The sequence below is a fragment of the Dama dama genome, chromosome 27 (assembly GCF_033118175.1).
Source record: "Dama dama isolate Ldn47 chromosome 27, ASM3311817v1, whole genome shotgun sequence".
Lineage (NCBI taxonomy): Eukaryota > Metazoa > Chordata > Mammalia > Artiodactyla > Cervidae > Dama > Dama dama.
In genome coordinates this window covers 22,308,775-22,330,126 of record NC_083707.1, presented here as the reverse complement: position 1 = coordinate 22,330,126, position 21,352 = coordinate 22,308,775, and the positions used below count along the sequence as shown (strand labels likewise).

Here is a 21,352-nt window from a genome sequence, read left to right as displayed (position 1 = left end):
AGTGATCATCACAAGTCTAGGTAACATCAGTCACCATACATAGTTACATTTTTTTTTCTTTTGATGACAACTTTTAAGATTTACTCTCTTATCAGCTTTCAAATAGGCAATACAGTTTTATTAACTATAGTTGCCACAGTATACATTATCCTCCCCAAGACTTATATATTTTGTGCTTGGATGTTTGTACCATTTGATCCCCTTCACCCATATCGCCCATCCCACCCTGTGCCTTTGGAAACCACCAATCTGCTCTATGAGCTTGTTTTGTTGTGTTTTGTTAGCTTGTTTTTTGGTGGGTTTTTGTTGTTGTTGTTTGTTTTTTTTAGATTCCGCCTATAAGTGGGATCATACAGAACTTACCTTTCTCTGACTTATTTCATTTAGCATAATGCCCTTAAGGTCTTTCCATGTTATTGCAAATGGCAAGATTTCATTTTTAATGGCTGAATAATATTCCATTGTGCATGTATACCACGTTTTCCTCATGTGTTTACCCATCAGTGGATACAAGTTGTTTCCCTGTCCAGCAGCCCTTCTTTTAAATACTCCATCCTTTTTAGATCAGTCTGCTCATACAACAGCTGCCCTTTCTCTGGTGAATGAGGCACAATATCTGCTCATAAACAGATCCAGTATTTTGGAACTTCAGCAGCAATTAAGCACAAGGTAAGATTCCTTTACTATTTGCTATTTGCCTTGGGAAAGAATCTACCTGCAATGCAGAAGACCCAGATTCGACCCCTGGGTTGGGAAGATCCCCTGGAGAAGGGAATGGCTACCCACTCCAGTATTCTTGCCTGGAGAATTCTGTGTACAGAGAAGCCTGGAAAGCTACAGTCCGTAAGTTCACAAAGATTGGACGTGACTGAGTGACTAACACTTTCAGAATAGCAGACAGGTGTAACCACTTGCCCCTGGGAGTGAGCCAGTTACCTGCCCAGAGAGAAAAATTCTGAGAATCTTGAGTCCAGACCCTTCATTGAGAACCTAAGGTCCACAGAAGTCACAAAACTTTTTGGGCCAGTTTACCTTAATCTTTTAGAGGGTTCTCTTCCAGTGTTCTTCTTGATGCCTTCAAGATGCTTAGTGGAGAATCCCAACTCTTATTGTCTAATCATTTCATTTCTTGACATTTGCTTTAATGAATGGAATTGTCAGCAATTTGACATAGCTGTTTTGCCCACCCTCCCACTGTTCCCTGGCCCCTAGGAGCCTTGTCCTACTTCCACAGTTATTTTGAGTGAAAATAGCAGTTATGCTTTTCCAGTTATAACTGTAGATATCATTTGTATCATCATACAGAACTAGCACCCTTGCCTGCTCACTCCCACCCAGAGATCTCCCAAAGACTCTGGAAAAGTCTGCTCCAGAAAGGGTCTTGGGTGGTTCAAGCCCCCTCACTGTTCCAAAGAGGAAATTGAAATCCCAAGGTAATCAGACCACTGGGACAAAAAGAGCTATTATGTAAGCTATTATGTCAGAGACAGGCGGCTCATTCATCTACACCCGTCTGTAAGCTATTATGTCAGAGACAGGCGGCTCATTCGTCTACACCCGTCTGTGCCCTGAGCCAGGCTCCTGTGACTCTCACATGCCGTGTGGTCCTCGGCACCTGTGTGCACACACACAAACATGTACAAATGTAGCTTAATAAGAACAACAAAGATGGACTTTTGTAGTAGTTCCTGTTTATGTGTGTGCTCAGTCGCTCAGTTGTGTCTGACTCTTTGTGACTCCTATGGACTGTAGCCCACCAGGCTCCTATGTCTGTGGGATTTTTCAGGCAAGAATACTGGAGTGGGTTGCTATTTCCTACTCCAGGGGATCTTCCTGACCCAGGGATCAAACCCGTGTCTCTTGTGTCTCCTGCATTGGCAGGTGGATTCTTTACCACTGCGTCACATGGGCTTCCCAATTCGTGTTTATCATCATCTGCAAAAACAGACAATGGTGTTCCCTTGCTGAGGTCCAGCCTGCCCTGTTTTGGGGGCAGTAACGTGATGCATGGTCCCTGGGTGTTCACTGAGTTTTCCCAGCACTGAGTTACCTTCATTCTTAGGTGCTCAGAGCCCTGGAGGGATCAAGTTTGTGGTTTTTTGGAATTCTTGGTATGGAAGAAGACGTGGCTTGATGCAGCTCTGGTTCCTATCAGCTGGTTTAGTGAAAAGCTGACAAGTGGTGGGGGGTAGGAAGGACAGGTGATCAAAGATAAGAGAAACAGCCTGTGGTTAGTACATGGTGAGCGTTCGTGGTTCTGGTTTCGAATTTGATGGATGCTCTTGTATACATACTGATGCTGATAGCTTTTAGACATAAAACTTTCCCTTTTATAAAGCACAAGGGAGGGTTTATCACCTGGAGGATAAATCCAGAATCAAAGGATATTAGGACTGGGACTTGCTAACCCTCTCCTTTCCCACAGGGACCCTGCGGTTGTCACTGGTCCTGGGAATTACACATAGTGCAAAGCTGGACTTGGTTATTCTGGTCCCTGGCTTCTTCTGGCTGTCCACTGTTTGGAGGGGATTGGGATACAGACACGGACCCGTTTCTCTCCCCCAGAGTCTTTCAGTTCTATCTCCAGGCAGACTCCAGTATGCTCAAGGATTTCCCCCGAAACTTAAAAGTTTTATTAATGTACAATGAAGTGCAAAAATCATAAGTACATAGTTCAGTGAATGTTTACAGATGTCTGTATACCCATGGAGCCACCGCCCAGATCAGGCAGTGGACATTTCTAGTTCACCAGACCCCTTCCTCATGCCCCTCTCAGTCAGCCCCATGGAACATCACCAGTATGGCTTCTTTCACTCTAGAACATGGGTCCCCAACCTCCGGGGTCTAATGCCTGATGATCTGAGGTGGAGCTGATGTAATAATAATAAAGTGCACGATAAATGTAATGCATTTGAATCACCCTGAAGCCATGCCCCCACCAACCCTCATCCAGGAAAAATTGTCTTCCATGCAACCAGTTCCTGGTACCAAAAAGGTTGAACTCAACTTAATGGGCTTATATTGTGTGCTTGTCTGCTGAAGTTTTCAGATGCTTTTTCAGTGCTTTTTTACCTTAGGGATGGGATGCATGGAGGTACAGGGAACGTTTTCATGGTACCTGTGGAGAAGGGAAAGGCTACCCACTCCAGTATTCTGGCCTGGAGAATTCCATGGACTGTATAGTCCATCGGGTCGCAAAGAGTCAGACACGACTAGCGAACTTCATTCATTCATTCATGGTAGTAAACAAAAATTTTAAACAAGAAAATTACATAAATAACATACACCTAGTTAAAACTGCTGGAGAAGGCAATGGCACCCCACTCTATTACCCTTGCCTGGAAAATCCCATGGATGGAGGAGCCTGGTAGGCTGCGGTCCATGAGGTCGCTAAGAGTCAGACACGACTGAGCGACTTCACTTTCACTTTTCACTTCATGCATTGGAGAAGGAAATGGCAACCCACTCCAGTGTCCTTGCCTGGAGAATCCCAGGGACGGGGGAACCTGGTGGGCTGCCGTCTGTGGGGCTACACAGAGTCGGACACGACTGAAGCGACTTAGCAGCAGCAGCAGCAGTTAAAACTGCAAACAGGATGGAAGTTAGGAAATAAAGTTTTTTAATTGAGGTGCAGTTGACAGGCAACATTATATTAGTTTCAGGTGTGCCACACGAGCCCATATTTGTATATACTGAGAAATGGTCACAATAATTCTAGTTAACATCTGTCACCACACATTGCTGCAAAAATTTTTTCTTGTGATGAGTACTTTTAAGTTTTATTCTCTTAGCACCTTTTAAATATGCAATAAGTGTTTTTTTAGACAATGCAGTTATTATTAACTATAGTTGCCATACTGTACATTACACCCCCATGACTTGCTTATAACTGGAAGTTTGTACCTTTTGACCCCCTTCACCCATTCTGCCCACCCCTCACCTCTGGTAACCACCAATCTGTTCTCCATAGAAAATACATATTAAAACCTCCCATGTATATACTCTATATAGCTTTATGATGGTCTAATATCCAAAAATATCCAAAAACAGTGTGAGCTCTTGGTACTTTTTAGGTCCTTGGTAGTTAAGCCTGTTGACATTCTTTAAATGCCTTGTCCTGGCTCACCTTGTAGAATTGGTATTTTCTCACAAGTTTATCCACTTGACCCCTGTTCACTGGGTTACCAAAGTTCTTCATCTTGTCAGGAAGGATCGACTCATCCATCACACTGCCTCTTGTGAGCATCTTCATTGGAGGTGGGACCACATTCCAGGGGAGATCCTGGAGGTCCGACAACAGAGGTGTGTCTTTTAGCCTTGCACTCATGATAAAAGCTTGTTCTGATCATCTAAGCCTCAGGCCACAGTACCGTTGATGAACTCAGGCATCGAAATGGCAGAAATGTTGACTTACTACAATAGTGCAATTATCCATGCCTCCCCACCTTTTCTCTTTCTGGTGTGTCTTAAATAGCTGTGAGAATGGCAAAGAAGAATTATTCCCAATGAACAATCTCATCTCACGATTCCGTGCCAATATTATTACCAATGGAACAAGGGCTTTTGAAGAAGAGAAATGGGATGAAATTTCAGTTGGTTCCTTGCGTTTCCAGGTAAGTTCTGAGAAGTCCTGTTATCTTTCCTTAAGGGTTGTCAGTGGGTATTGACCTCAACCCTTGGCTGGGATAGTAGCTGGTAGAAGGGAATCCCACCCTTGGGGTTGACTCTTCCCTACAAAATCTCAGTGGGAGGGTATGTGACATCTGCATCCTGGGTCACCCCTTAGAATGATCCATCCATCCTTCCTTCAAGGGGGTGGGTGGCAGTTTCACATGAAGAAGAGAGAATGTACAGGTGATGGAGGTACAGACCTCATTGCTGTATCTAGACTAGCTATTTCTTGGAATGCTTGTGTCTGTGAGAACTTCCTCCTCTTGAAACTTGCTGTCTGGAGCTCCTGGAGGACGTCCCAGATGCTTTATGGTCCTTCGGTGCCCGGGGCGGCTGTACTTCTCACGATCTTGCTTCTGGCCTCACTGGAAGCCGGGGAGGAGCTTGCAGTCAAAGGATGAGGCACCAAGTTGCCCTACCTCCCCAGGCTTTGGGGTCCCCAAACCCGAAGTCTTCAGCTGACATCTACATTCCTCACGAGAGTGGATGAGGCCCCCGAGACCTGAGCCCCGTGGCCTCTCCCATCTCCCCAGGGTCAGCACCCCTCCTTCTCTGCCTGTTGTGCGGACCTTCTCTCCATCCCCTCAACAAGCCAAGATTCCTGCCTCAGGACCTTTGCCCTTGCTGTCCCCTCTGCCTGGTGCACTTCTCCTGCAGCTCCTTCAGGTCTAGCTGAAATGTTACCTCCTTAGGAAGACTGTTCCTGACCCACCCGGGGTCACGCTCCACACAGTGTATGCTCATTTTCTCAGAGTGTAGGAGAGTGGGACCAAGTCTGTTTATTCCCCACTGTCCGTCTAGGGCCTGGAACAGTCCTGACCAGAGTCAGTGCACCATGGTTGCTGACAAAATGAATGGCCCGGACAGCTAAGGATGAGCTGGGGACGGAAGGACGGGTCCTCTGCACAGAACATCACTCTAACTTCCAGGAAGGCAGTACACAGTGATTTAACCTCTAAGGGAAGATTTCAGAGTTCTGCAGGTGCTGGGTATGCTGTGCGTGCTCAGTCACTTCAGTCGTGTCTGACTTTTTGCAACCCCATCGACTGTAGCCCGCCAGAGTCCTCTGTCCATGGGATTCTCCAGGCAAGAATACTGGAGTGGGTTACCATGCCCTCCTCCAAGGGATCTTCCCCAGCCAGGGATGGAACCTACGTCTCTTATGTCACCTGCATTGGCAGGTGGGTGCTTTACCACTGGTGCCACCTGGGAAGCCCTGCAGGTGGGGGTAGCGATAAACTGCAGGGCACACACACATAGACACGCACACGAATGCCCCAAAGAGCTTTTCTATCCATTTGCCTCTCCAAACTTCCTCTTATGCTGGAAGCTGCTCCCCCTTGAAAAAGCGATCTCTTTTCCCTCCCGCAGACCTCTCTCTGCGCCAGCCTTCCTGCCCTTCCCCTCATCTGTCCATCCTGACTTCCTCTTCTTCATTTTCTATTGCTGTGTCCTGGCCATGCTGTAAAAGCGTCTGCTCTGACTTATCCTGCCTGGTCCAGAGTAAACACTAAATGTATGGTAGATGGAGAGAGAGGGAGAAAGAAAGGAAGAAAAGAAGGAAAAGGAAAGAGAAAGAACTACAACTAGACTAGGATCACTCTCAGAAATTTACTTTGTAACACGTAAGTTGTAAGATACTGGGGACATGAGTACAAGAAAGGCTTTAAAAAACCTCTCTCAGATGCTTTGCTTTCTTTAGGTCATGATACTTAATAAACATTAATTAATGAAAGTCAAAATATACATGCCCTTTGACCCAATAAATTTACTTGTAGAAGTATATCCCGTAAAAAGTACTCTTACAAATAGGTGAAGATATATTAAAAATTACTTATTGCAATACTTTATAAATATAAAAATTGCAGAATACCTTAAATATCCATAAGAGGGAGGTTGATTAAATAAATTGGGCTATATCCATACAATGTTGTCCTATGCAGGTGTTAAAAATTATAAGCTATAGTTAATATTGTGTCTTTCAAAAAGTAAATGCTAAATGAGGAACCTGGGATTAATGGATACGCAATGACGTATATAAAATAGGTAAACAACCAGGACCTATTGGATAGCACAGGGAACTATACTCAGAATCTTATAAACTGCAATGGGTTATTTTTTTTTCAGATGACTTTGCTGTATACCCAAAACATCATAAATCAACTATACTTCAGTGATAGCAAAATTTTTAAGTAAATGCTTAAGAGATGTTTATTGGTGGTAATACTCAGTGCTGAAGTAGTTACAATGCAAAAAAATCCAGCACATCTCTTTTGGAAAGCAGTTTCTCACTGGGTATTATCAAGTCATAAGAGCTTTATACGTATTGACTTTATAACCTCATTTTGAGAGATTTAGTCTAAAAGATTCAAACATGAGAGAGTTATGTGAATTAAGACCTTTATGGCAAGATTATTGATCAAGCAAAGCATGAGAAGCCGTGCACTTGGCTTCAAAGGAGAAGAGCTGAGTGCATCCACGCACAGGCATGCCAGGCCTTGGTGCAAACTGCAGTGTGTTTCACAGGGGCACCTGTGGTTGCGTGAACTATTTGCCCAAGTCTCAAGTGATCTGTGGCCATCACAGCAGCACAGGGAGTGTGGCTGGCCATCTCCTCCCAGAAAGTCCTGCCATCAGTGCTCGTCTTCCCTGGAGGAAGCCCCACATCCCCTGATAACCACCTGCGAGCCACGACCACCCTTTTCTTTTTCTACAAAACCCTGCTGCAGTGGTCTGTCAGCTGGCAAACACATGCGGGCGATTCCCTAGTGGGCATTGGGAAGAGGTGGCACTCTTGGCTCCTTGCAGTTGGAGTGTTTCTCTGTGAGTCTGAAATTGGCTGTTTACAACCATTCCTCTTGGACCCAGATTCCTCCCTGCAGAGTGGGACAGTCGGGTCAGTTTCATGACAATGCTGTCTTTTCCCTTCTCACCGCCCAGGTTTTGGGACCTTGTAACAGATGTCAGATGATTTGCATCGATCAGCAAACTGGACAACGAAACCAAGATGTTTTCCAAAAGCTTTCTGAGAGGCGAGAGAGAAAGGTAAGCATGATTGCTAAATATGACACCCCATCTTAAGATCCTGATGCATTGTCTACACTGGAATTAATCCTTAATAATGCTGTGATTTTTAGAAGTGGGAGAACATTCTAAGGCTGATGGGCTACCATCAAGGTTCAGACTTTGTGACACTATCTTATTTTTCCTTTCCATTCATTTCCTCACTTTAAAAAAAACTGTTTATTTTTAATTGGAGGATAATTGCTTTATAACGTTGTGTTGGTCTTTGCCATACAATAGCATGAATCAGCCTGTAAATAGACATATGTTCCCTCTCTCTCGAATCTCCCTTCTACCTCCTACCCCACCCCACCCATCTAGGTCTCACTTTTTTTTTTTTTTCTTTTATTTTTTTTTGGCTTTTTATTTATTTATTTATTATTATTATTATTTTTTTTTTTCCAGTGGGTTTTGTCATACATTGATATGAATCAGCCATGGATTTACATGTATTCCCAATCCCGATCCCCCCTCCCACCTCCCTCTCCACCCAATTCCTCTGGGTCTTCCCAGTGCACCAGGCCAGAGCACTTGTCTCGTGCATCCCACCTGGGCTGGTGATCTGTTTCACCATAGATAGTATACATGCTGTTCTTTTGAAATATCCCACCCTCACATTCTCCCACAAAGTTCAAAAGTCTGTTCTGTATTTCTGTGTCTCTTTTTCTGTTCTGCATATAGGGTTATCGTTATCACCTTTCTAAATTCCATATACATGTGTCAGTATGCTGTAATGTTCTTTATCTTTCTGGCTTACTTCACTCTGTATAAGGGGCTCCAGCTTCATCCATCTCATTAGGACTGGTTCAAATGAATTCTTTTTAATGGCTGAGTAATATTCCATGGTGTATATGTACCACAGCTTCCTTATCCATTCATCTGCTGATGGGCATCTAGGTTGCTTCCATGTCCTGGCTATTATAAACAGTGCTGCGATGAACATTGGGGTGCACATGTCTCTTTCAGATCTGGTTTCCTCAGTGTGTATGCCCAGAAGTGGGATTGCTGGGTCATATGGCAGTTCTATTTCCAGTTTTTTAAGAAATCTCCACACTGTTTTCCATAGCGGCTGTACTAGTTTGCATTCCCACCAACAGTGTAAGAGGGTTCCCTTTTCTCCACACCCTCTCCAGCATTTATTGCTTGTAGACTTTTGGATAGCAGCCATCCTGACTGGCGTGTAATGGTACCTCATTGTGGTTTTGATTTGCATTTCTCTAATAATGAGTGATGTTGTCACTTTTTTTTTATTACGTGTATTTTTGATGCTTTCAAATCTTTTTGAAGAGATAAGGAGTATAGATAACAAATAGTTACAAGTGGTTAACCACTTGTAAAAGAATGAAACTAGAACACTTTCTAACACCATACACAAAAATAAACTCAAAATGGATTAAAGATCTAAATGTAATACCAGAAACTATAAAACTCCTAGAGGAGAACATAGGCAAAACACTCTCCGACATAAACCACAGCAAGATCCTCTATGACCCACCTCCCAGAATATTGGAAATAAAAGCAAAACTAAACAAATGGGACCTAATGAAACTTAAAAGCTTTTGCACTACAAAGGAAACTATAAGTAAGGTGAAAAGACAGCCCTCAGATTGGGAGAAAATAATAGCAAATGAAGAAACAGACAAAGGATTAATCTCAAAAATATACAAGCAACTCCTGCAGCTCAATTCCAGAAAAATAAATGACCCAATCAAAAAATGGGCCAAAGAACTAAACAGACATTTCTCCAAAGAAGACATACAGATGGCTAACAAACACATGAAAAGATGCTCAACATCACTCATTATTAGAGAAATGCAAATCAAAACCACAATGAGGTACCATTACACGCCAGTCAGGATGGCTGCTATCCAAAAGTCTACAAGCAATAAATGCTGGAGAGGGTGTGGAGAAAAGGGAACCCTCTTACACTGTTGGTGGGAATGCAAACTAGTACAGCCGCTATGGAAAACAGTGTGGAGATTTCTTAAAAAACTGGAAATAGAACTGCCATATGACCCAGCAATCCCACTTCTGGGCATACACACTGAGGAAACCAGATCTGAAAGAGACACGTGCACCCCAATGTTCATCGCAGCACTGTTTATAATAGCCAGGACATGGAAGCAACCTAGATGCCCATCAGCAGATGAATGGATAAGGAAGCTGTGGTACATATACACCATGGAATATTACTCAGCCATTAAAAAGAATTCATTTGAACCAGTCCTAATGAGATGGATGAAGCTGGAGCCCCTTATACAGAGTGAAGTAAGCCAGAAAGATAAAGAACATTACAGCATACTATCACATATATATGGAATTTAGAAAGATGGTAACGATAACCCTATATGCAAAACAGAAAAAGAGACACAGAAATACAGAACAGACTTTTGAACTCTGTGGGAGAATGTGAGGGTGGGATATTTCAAAAGAACAGCATGTATACTATCTATGGTGAAACAGATCACCAGCCCAGGTGGGATGCACGAGACAAGTGCTCCAGCCTGGTGCACTGGGAGGACTCGGGGGAATCGGGTGGAGAGGGAGGTGGGAGCGGGGATCGGGATGGGGAATACGTGTAAATCCATGGCTGATTCATATCAATGTATGACAAAACCCACTGAAATGTTGTGAAGTGATTGGCCTCCAACTAATAAAAAAAAAAAAGATTAAAAAAAAAAAAAAAGAAATAGTTACAAAAAAGAAAAGGAAAAAAAAGGGACTTCCCTGGTGGTCCTGGTTCAGACTCTGCACTTCCACTGCAGAGGGCATCGGTTAGATTCCTGGTCATGGTACTAAGATCTGCATGCCATATGGTGTGGCCAAGAGCGGGGAAGAAATAGTAAGTAAAGTAATTCTGTCATCTTGTTTTCTTTGTCACAGAAATCTCACGAAGAAAAAAAAAATGCCTTAGAGTGAACAGGATAGCTGCCCAGAAAGATTCAATAAATTTCACTGTAATAAGTTTGTAAGTCATATTCTTGAGGCTAAAATGACTGTTATTATGGAGTTTAAATGATAAAAGCTGACTTTCTAACAGATGATTCATTAGGAAGACTCATTCTGGGCTCGCTCTTTCTGTCAGGACTTTCTCTTTGCAAAGTATTCCAGAAAGCCAAGTAAGCAGTCAGGCTGCATGGAACAATTCTTGAAAATTAATAGAAAGAAGGCAAGTGTTTCATCTCTTTCCAGTAACAGCCTGGCAAGTTAACTGATGGTAAAATGTCTGCATTGTTTCTTGTGTTTCTCCAAAGCCAGAGTTTTTGTTTCACAGCCACTGATCGACAAAACTTTCCTTGCAGATGTGCACAGGTGTGGTCTGCAGAGCGGCTGCACTTGGGTGTTACACTAGTGTCTCTCTCTGCCCAGGTGCAGCCGGCCTTGTCAGCTGGGGGCATGGGGACCTTGAGTCTGCCCCACACAGGTTGTCAGGAGAGGGGACGGGTGGGCACGAATGCTACTAGACATGGAAGTGGTATTTCTCAGCGTCACTATAATTCTTGTGTGCAAGTCTTTTATTTTCTCAAATTTTGGAATAAATTTAGATTTATAGAAAAACTGCAAAGAAAGTACAGAGAACTCCTATGTATTCCTCACCTACATGTACACAAATACTAAGGAATTGATTTGGTTCCGGTCCCTAGCCTGGGGCCTGGACCACGGTGCTGGCCAACTGCTATAATCCCAGGAATGAAGAGACCTGGGAGCATGTCTCATATTCTAAAGGGTTGCTCCTGGCTCACTCGCACTGATGGCAAACCTGGAGTAAACTCACACGACTTTTCAGTTTGGACCTTCCATCTTTATTCCGGAGAATTTGGAGAACTCAGTGCATATCACACGTTCTTATAGAAAATGCAGAGTTTTGCCCATATTTTCACAAAATGGCTTTTGCATCAGGGAACAGAGCAGAAATCAGCCTGACAGTGGGTCAGAAGCCCAGAGCAGGACAAAGCCCTCCTGTGGGAAACTCAGGGGATATAGGCAGGAAGAAAGACTAGAAGGTCCAGCAATAAAAAGGTGTGGAAGACTATTAGGAAAAAACTCTTCAGAATGAGAATCTGTGGTGTCATTTTTTTTTTTTTAATTTTTAATTTATTTTTATTTTTGGCTAGGCTGGGTCTTTGTTGCTGCACGTGGGGGCTACTCTGTCGTGCGGCACACAGGCTTCTTGCAGTGCTTCCCTTGTTGCAGAGTACAGGCTCGGTAGTTGTGGCACATGGGCTTAGTTGCCCGGCAGTACATGGAAGCCTCCTGGACCGGGGATGGAACCAGTGTCCCCTGCGTTGGCAGGTGGATTCTTTACCCCTGGACCACCAGGGAAGACCAGGGTTCTCCCTGTTTCTCACTGCTTCTACTACATGACAGACAGGACATATCAAGTCCCAGGACCTGTCTTTAAAGACCCGACTTAATTTTAGTGGAACATTATTATTTGCAAAGTTATTTTAACTGCTAAAATAACCTGTCTTCCTGGTGTTGCTGTTTTGTTCACAGGTGAAATTTGGAGTGTATCTGATGCATACGTCTTTGGATTTATCTTCTCCATGTTACCTCTCCGTAGGATCTCAGGTGCTCCCTCTGCTGAAAGAAAACATAGAACACCATGATATACCTGCTACTGAGAAATTTCAGGATGCTATCTCCTAAATTTTTTTTCAGTATATTAAAATTTCTCTTTTACCCTCTTCATTCTTTTTTCTTCCAGTTTTATGGAGATATAATTGACATACAGCACTATGTAAGTTTAAGATGTACAGCACAATGATTTGAATTACATATATCATGAAATGATTACCATGTAAGTTCAGTGCGCGTGTGTTTAGTCATATCCGATTCTTTGTGACCCCATGAACCATAGCCTGCCAGGCTCCTCTGTCCATGGATTCTCCAGGCAAGAATACTGGAGTGGGTTACCATTTCCTTCTCCAGGGTATCTTCCCAACCTAGAGATTCAAACCTGGGTCTGTTGCGCATTGGCAGGCCGATTCTTTACCACTGCGCCACCGAGGAAGCCCCAAGTTCAGTGAACCATCTTGTATAGATATATTGGGCTGGCCAAAAGTTTTGTTCATTTTTTCCACAAGATGGCGCTAGTAGAGCTTAGTTGTCTAGCTTCTTTTGAAACAATTTTATTAGATTAAAATATTGTGACTGCTGTCATATCAGCATGCATTAAAAAAAAACATCAAAATTAGTGAATTTTTATATTGCTATTTTAATATTGAAGATGAAGAAAAGCAACATTCTTGGCATAATATGCTTTATTATTTCAAGAAAGGTAAAAACACAACTGAAATGCAGAAAAAGATGTGTGCAGTGTGTGGGGAAGGTGCTGTGACTGATGGAATGTGTGAAAAGTGGTTTGCAAAGTTTCGAGCTTGAGATTTCTCACTGGACAATACGCCACAGTCGGGTAGACCCGTTGACGTTGATGATGATCAAATTGAGAAATTAATTGAGAACAAGCACTGTTACACCACATGGTAGATAGCTGACATACTCAAAATACCCAAACCAAGTGTTGAAAATCATTTGCACCACTCGTTATGTTAATTGCTTTGATGTTTCAATTCCACATAAGTTAGGCGAAACAAACCTTCTTGATGGTATTTCCACATGCAATTCTCTACTGAAATGTAAAGAAAAATGTTCTGTTTTGAAAACAAGTTGTGACAGGCCATGAATAGTAGATACTATACAATAATGTGGAACAGAAGAGATCATGGGACAAGTGAAATGAACCACCACCAACCACACCAAAGTCCGGTCTTCTTCCAAAGAAGGTGATGTTGTGTATATGGTGGGGTTGGGAGTTTTCTGTCATGAGCTCCTTCTGGAAAACCAAACAATTGATTCCAACAAGGACTGCTCCTAATTAGACCAACTGAAAGCAGAACTCAACGAATAGCATCTGGAATTAGTCAACAGAAAATGCATAATCTTCCATCAGGATAATGCAAGACCTCATGCTTCTTTGATGACCAGGCAAAAGCTGTTACAGCTAGGCTGGGAAGTTTTGATTCATGTACTGTGTTCACCAGACATTGCCCCTTCGGATTTCCATTTATTCTCTTAATGGAAAAAATTTCCATTCCCTGGAAGACTGTAAAAGGCACCTGGAACAGTTCTTTGCTCAATAAGATAGAAAGTTTTGGGAAGATGGAATTATGAAGTTGCCTGAAAAATGGCCCAAGATAGTGGAACAAAACGGTGAATGTGTTGTTCAATAAAGTTAGTGGTAAAAATGAAAAATGTGTCTTTTATTTTTACTTAAAAAACTGAAGGAACTTTTTCAGCTAACCCAATAAAATTAAAGAAATGGAAACCAATACAATTTTTCCTTGTGATGAGCACTCTTAGGATTTGCTCTTTTAACAACTTTCCTATATAATATAAAACAGTGTTAATTATATTAATCAAGTTGTACCTTACATCCCTGGGACTTACTTATCTTATAAGTGGAAATTTGTATCTTTTGACTGCTTTTATCCAATTTTCCCACCCATGTCCCACCTCTGGTAACCACAAATTTGATCTCTTTTTCTATGAGTTTATTTTGAAGTGTAATTGACCTGCAATATTATGTTAGTCCCTGGTACACAGCATAGTGATTCAATATTTCTATTCTTTTCAAAATGATCATCAGGATAAGTCTAGTTACGATATGTCACCATAGAAAGATATTACATAATTGACTATATTTCCCATACTGTTTCATACCCCTGACATTTATTTTGCAACTAAAAATTTGTGCTTTTTAATTTCCTTCACCAGTTTTCTTTCTCTTGCTCCCCTCCCTCTGGCAACTACCTGTTCTTTTCTTTGTATCCATGACTTTGCTTAGTTATGTGTACTTATTTGTTTTGTTTTTCAGATTCCACATATAAGTGAATTCATACAGTATTTGTTTATCTCTGTCCAATTTACTTCACAATTAGCATAATATCCTAGGTGCATCCATGTTGTCACAAATGGCAAGATTTCATTCTTTTTTAAAAAAAAATTTTATTGGAGTACAGTTGAATTACCATGTTGTGTTAGTTTCAGGGGTACCGCAAAGTGAGTCAGTTATACACATGTGTACGTCCACTTTAAGATTCTTTTCCCGTGCAGGCCTTTACAGAGCATTGAGTAGAGTTGCCTGTGCTTTATACAATGGGCTCCTATCAGTCATCTGTTCTACGTATAGTAGTCTGTATGTGTCCGTCCCAGTCTCCCAGTTTATCCTCCCCGCCTTATCCCCTGGAAACCATGAGTTTGTTTTCTACGTCCATGACTCTCCTTCTGTTTTGTAAATAACTTTATTTGTATGCTTTTTTTAGATTTCACATGTAAGAGATGTTATATGATACTCGTCTGTGTCTGACTGACTTCACTCAGTGTGACCATCTCCAAGTTCATCCATGTTGCTGCAAATGGCATTACTTTGTTCTTTTTTATGTCTGAGTAATATTCTAATGCATATATGCACCTCTTTTTCTGTTTATCTACTGATGGGTGCTTAGGTTACTTCCATATCTTGGCTGTTGTAAATAATGCTACAATGAACACAGAGATGCATATATCTTTTTGAATTAGTGATTTAATTTTCTGTGGATATAAACTCAAGATTAGAATTGCTGGATCATCTATTTTTAATTTTTTGAGGAACGTCTATATTGTTTTTCATAGTGGTTGCACCAGTTGACCTTCCCACTGTTACGTGAACTGGAAGTTGCTCAGTTGTGTCTGACTCTTTGCGACCCCATGGACTATACAGTCCATGGAGTTCTCCAGGCCAGAATACTGGAGTGGGTAGCTGTTCCCTTCTCCAGGGGATCTTCCCAACCCAGGGACTGAACCCAGGTCTCCCGTATTGCAGGTGGCTTCTTTACCAGCTGAGCCACAATACCATCCCACTAATAGTACACAAATGTTGCCTTTTCTCTGTACACCCATTAGCACTTGTAATTTGTCGCCTTTTTGATAATAATTATTCTGACAGATGATTCTGACATCTCATTGCAGTTTTGATTTTCATTTCCCTGATGATTAATGATGTTGAACTTCTTTTCTTTCTTTTTTTTTGGGGGGGGGGCAGACATTTGTTTCTCAGTTCTGGAAGTTGGGAGTCCAAGATCAAGGTGTTGGCAGATTCAGTGTCTGGTCGGGCCCCTTGTCCTTGTTCACAGCCAGCGTTTCTTCCTGTGTCCTCACTTAGTAGAAGGGGTGAGGGAGCGCGCTGAGATCTCCTTTGTAAGGGCACTAATCCCACTGAAGGGGACTGAGCATCTTTTCATGTGCCTGTTGGCCATTTATGTCTTCTTTGGAAAAATGTCTATTCGGGTCCTCTGCCCATTTTTAAATCAAGATTTCTTGTTTGTTTGTTATTTATATTGAGTTGTATGATTCTTTGCATACTTTGGGTAGTAACCCCTTATTGGATATACCATTTGCAAATATCTTCTACCACTCAGTAGATGGCTTTTTGTCTGTTGATGGTTTCCTTCACTGTGCGGAAGGTTTTCAGTTTGACATAGTCCCGTTGTTTCTCTTTGCCTGTGCTTCCCTTGCCCTGAGAAGACATATCCAAAAATTTTGCTGACAGTGATGTCCAACTGAGTGCCACCTAGTTTTTCTTCTAGAAGTTTCATGGTTTCCATCTTACATTTAAGTCTTTCATCCATTTTGAGTCTGTCTTTGTGCATGGTGTTAAAGAATAGCCTATTTTGATTCTTTTGCATGTAACTGTCCAGTTTTTTCCAACACTGCTTATTGAAGAGGTTGTCTTCTCCACATTGTATATCTTGCCACCTCTGTCATAGATTGAAAGTGTGCACAAGTCATGTCCAACTCTTTGCGACCCCATGGACTGTAGCCTGCCAGGATCCTCTGTCCATGGGATTTCCCAGGCAAGAATACTGGTATGGGTGGCCATGCCCTCCTCCAGGGCATCTTCTTGACCCAGGGATCGAAACCACGTCTTTTAAGTCTCCTGCATTGACAGCCAGGTTCTTTACCATTAGCGCCACCTGGGAAGCCTGTGTTAGACATATAATCATTCTTAATTAGTTGACATTTTTAGTGAATCTCACTGGAAATATTTAACCTCCTCCAGTTGGAGGAGGTTGGAGAAGGCAATGGCGCCCCACTCCAGTACTCTTGCCTGGAAAATCCCATGGACAGAGGAGCCTGGTGGGCTACAGTCCATGGGGTCATGAAGAGTCGGACACCACTGAGTGACTTCACTTTCACTTTTCACTTTCATGCGCTGGAAAGGGAAATGGCAGCCCACTCCAGTGTTCTTGCCCGGAGAATCCCAGGGACAGAGGAGCCTGGTGGGCTGCCGTCTATGGGGTCACACAGAGTTGGACACGACTGACATGACTTAGGAGCAGCAGCAGCAGTTGGAGGAGGTTACCTTACTCTTACTTGGCCTTTAGAAAGACAGTTTAGGCTCTCTTCTTGTACTGGGGAAGGTAGTCTGTGCCCAGTGATCTTGAGGAAATGAGAAATGGCCTCCCTCCACTGCATGTACAGAGGAGGCAGGTTTCTCCTCAAGGCTGAGTGTGACTTGTGCCCACCTTTCTTAGGAGAGGTTTGAGCAGGATGTGTTGCTCGAAGTCACGGGCCAGCAACCCTCTTCCTCCTGCTTCCTACCCCTGCCCACCATTCCTCTCCCCCTTTGATTTGCACTGAGCATTGCTCGCGTGCCTGAAGACATACTCAGTGACTCAGTTGTGTTATGTGAACGCCTGTGCTCCTGTCCACAAACCCATTAGACAGGGTTGGTTTATCTACCCAGAGCCTCCAAATGCTAGTGAAACGAGGAACTTTGGAGGTTGAAGGATCCCATCTATGCCACCTCTAATGAGCACTCCTGCTGCCTCCAGTTGAATATGTCCAGTGATGGGAAGCTCACTCCCTAAAAAAGTTACCCAAAACACTGAGTTGCTCAACAGTTCTTTGCCATGTTGAGCTTGTTTCTGCCTCCTGTGATTTCCAGACATGGGTCTTGCCCTGTCATCAGGAGCTACCCAGGGTGAGTATGTACCCTCCCTCCCCACCCTGCCAAGTCCTTCTGAAGCATGGAGTCCATGTGTGAATCCCAGGTTGCTGGCCAGACCTTTAGTACCTTCCACCTATGTTGTTCATTTGTCCCATCACTTCTTTTCCTTAAACCCCTGCCCAGCCCTGCCTATAGCATATTCCTAAAGCTGGTCTTACCTACTACTCAATTATTTAACATGTCAGTCTCAGGCTTCCCTGCCTAATCTATTCAGAGCTCTTGAGAATAGGAGTCAATTTGTTTCCTTACCTGATTTGTGGGGTTTTGTGTTGCTCCTAACATAATGTGGGCTTTGAAAGATGAGGAGCACCTCTGGCAAGGCTGTTGAGATGTAGCCTTGTGCACACCCTCTCATTTGGTGGCAGGATTAATGATAAGAAGTGGCCTCTGACTTGGTAGTTTCTGAAGCTAGTGAACGAAGAGGCAAATGAGGTTAGAAGGTTTTATTATTTCAAAGAATCTGTGAAAAATTCAGCCTCTTTGGAGACCCAGTGATGCCGCACCATGTATCTGGCCCCATGCTCATCCCCTAACTCACGGGACAGTCATGATCTGACGTGATGGCCTCAACCAGCCCAGTTTCATACGTGAGGAGACTTCCCAGACAGCATGCCACCCAAGCTTGCATACCATCACATATGAGTGGAGCCCAGTAAGAAAGCACGTTTTACAAGAATTTGGTCACGTGTCATCAACATCTTCTCAGGATCAAAGGACAGTTTATTTTGTTCTTGTCTACACCCATGTCACTTTTTGCAGTCAATAATTTTGGGAATGATTTCAGATGTTTTAATGCACGATTGTTTTAAAATTACTTATATTACCGACTGCACATCTATCCGTCTCCACCAGACTGTGAGCTCCACAAGGATAGGGCCTGTGTCTATCTGGCTCACCAGTGCATTTCCAGGGTTGGCAGATAAGGGATGCTCAGTAGAATTTGTTAACTGGCTGGATTTATTAAAGCTGGTCCTGTTTTTATAATAAATCAGTTGATTTTAAGTGTAAATTGTCTTTTGGGTCTAATTTCAATATTTCTCATATGTGTTTTTAGCTAGAAGTGTATTTTGTAGCTTCTGTAGCAATGGTTTCCTATTCAGATTTCTTGGGTATTTATGATTCTGAGTCCTTTCTTTAATTCCCACCTCCTGAACTTCGGCCCTATGTGCTTCTAAAAGAATGTGAAAGTCAAGGGCAATGGCACATCTCTTGAATTTAATTCTAACACCATATCTTAGAAAGTCAATTTGTGTTTTTCATCTGTCCTCAGTATAGGCAACATCGGTGTCTTTCTGGGTGTTCCCTTCATGGTTCTTACAGCTAGGAAAGAGGTTCTCTTCTACATGCTTTATATTGATTCCTTTGAAGGGGGGTGGTGGTTTAGTCACTGAGTCATGTCCAACTCTTTGTGAACCCATGGACTGTAGCCTGTAAGGCTCCTCTGTCCATGGGATTCTCCAGGCAGGAATACTGGAGTGGGTTGCCATTTCCTTCTCCATTCTCTTCTCCTTCTCTTCATTCAAAATGTGCTAAACAGGTTCCATGGCTACAGAAATGAAAGAAACAAAATGTACATTCAGAGTTCTCACCATAGACAACCCCAAGAAGGGAAAGACAGACCAATACATCGTCTGGTGTGATATGGAATGTTTCAAAAATATGCTATACTCCGAAGCATGCATTTGTTGTTTGGCGTTTATTTAAAGGTGTCCAGGAGATGTTCTTTAGTGAGAAAATTCCAGAGGGGTAAAGTACAGTTGAATATTGCTGAATATTCATCTCTGATGTTAGAGGTTGACTTCTAGGCCAAGATGGTCGAGTCTGCATTCCAGGACACACAGCCAAAGAACTCATTTAGAACTAGGCCCTCCATACACATTCCATAGACTTATCTATGTGAAAACAGAATAGAACTTTTATAACATATTACTAATAGCCAGAGTTGGTAAGGGCCTAAGTGTCCATTAACAGGAGAATGGGAGAAAGGTGATCGTGAAAATGAAGGGATTGGAACACCATGTGGAGAGAGAAAGAAGCACATTTCAGAACATGTGCAGTAAGAGTGCCAACAAATCAAGCAAAGCACTACCATGCATTGCTCTAGGGGACACGCGTGCATGCTAAGTCGCTTCCCCTTGTGTCTGACTGAGACCCCATGGACTGTAGCCTGCCAGGCTCCTCTGTCCATGGGATTCTCCAGGCAAGAATACTGGAGTGGGTTACCATGCCCTTCTTCAGGGGATCTTCCCGATCCAGGGATTGAATCCAGGTCTCCTCCAGCTCCTGCACTGCAGGCAGATTCTTTACCGCTGAGCCACCTGGGAAGCCCTTTAGGGTACATACATCCATAGAATAAGGATAAAGAAATGGATAGGATGATAAGTTACACATTTTAGGGGTGGAGAACTAGAAACAGGGAGGGCACATGGGGCTTTGGCTCTACTGGGAATGTTTTATTCCTTTTAAGTTCTCTTTCTCTTCCTCAAAGAGCACAACATTGATCAAGAGAAGGTGCCCTGCCTGTTGAGGTACCCTATGTGTCCCTGAAACTAAGCCAAAAGCAGGCTCATGAAAGCAGGGACTTGCATGTAGGCTAATAGATTTGCTATGTTGGTAGCAGGTGGTATTATCTGAAACTTATGAATGGAATTTTTAAGAAAGATTTTATGTAATTGTGGTAGGAATGCTTGACGTGGGATCTACCCTCTCAAAGCTCTAAACGCACATACATCATTGACTGTAGGTGCAATGTTGTACAGAGGGTTTCTATTCTTCTTGTTTAACTGGAACTTTATGTCTTCTAATTAGTAACTCCCATTTCTTCCTCCTCCAGCCCCTGGCAATCACCATTCTATTCTTCGATTCTATGAATTTGACTATTTTAGATATCTCGTATTGTTGTTCAGTTGCTAAGTCCTGTCCAACTCTTTGCGACCCCATGGACTGCAGCATGCCAGGCTTCCCTGTCCTTCACCACCTCCCAGAGTTTGCTCAGACCCATGTCCATTGAGTACATGATGCTATCTAACTATTTTATCCTCTGTCACCCCCTTCTCCTTTTGCCTTCAATCTTTCCCAACATCAGGGTCTTTTCCAATGAGTCAGACATCTCATATAAGTAGAATCGTACCTGTGATTGGCATATATTTCATTTAGCATAAATGTCCTCATCCATGTTGTCACTTGTTGCTGAAGTTCCTTCTTTTTTAAGATTAAGGATGAATAGTATTCCACTGCACGTATGTATCACATTTTCTTCATTCATTCCTCTGTCTGTGGACATGCAGGTTGTTTCTGTATTTTGACAACTGTGCGTGGTGCCGCCATCATGGGAGTGCTACTGTCTCTTTGAGGAACTGATTTCAGTTCTTTTGGGTAAATATCTAGAAGTAGGATTGCTGTATCATATGGTTGTTCTATTCTTACATTTTTGAAGAATCTCCATGCTGTTTTCCAGGGTAGCTACACCATTTTGCATTCCTACCAGCAAGTGTGCAAGGGTTCAGGGGACTTCCCTTGTGGCCCAATAGCTGAAACTCCCAATGCAAGGGCCCCAGGTTTGAGTCC

The 21,352-nt window shown here is 42.8% G+C and overlaps 1 protein-coding gene across 1 annotated transcript in view; it reads left to right on the top strand.

The window, feature by feature from the left end:
• The window catches only part of MOCOS (molybdenum cofactor sulfurase), a 56,297-nt gene extending 42,328 nt beyond the window's left edge, over positions 1–13,969 (top strand). The window contains exons 12-15 of the mRNA XM_061130756.1: positions 564–669; positions 4,475–4,613; positions 7,612–7,716; positions 12,232–13,969. Coding sequence (XP_060986739.1) covers positions 564–669; positions 4,475–4,613; positions 7,612–7,716; positions 12,232–12,384 — 503 coding nt within the window. The 3' untranslated portion in view covers positions 12,385–13,969. The remainder of the gene's footprint in view (positions 1–563; positions 670–4,474; positions 4,614–7,611; positions 7,717–12,231) is intronic.
• Positions 13,970–21,352: the final 7,383 nt, after the last annotated feature.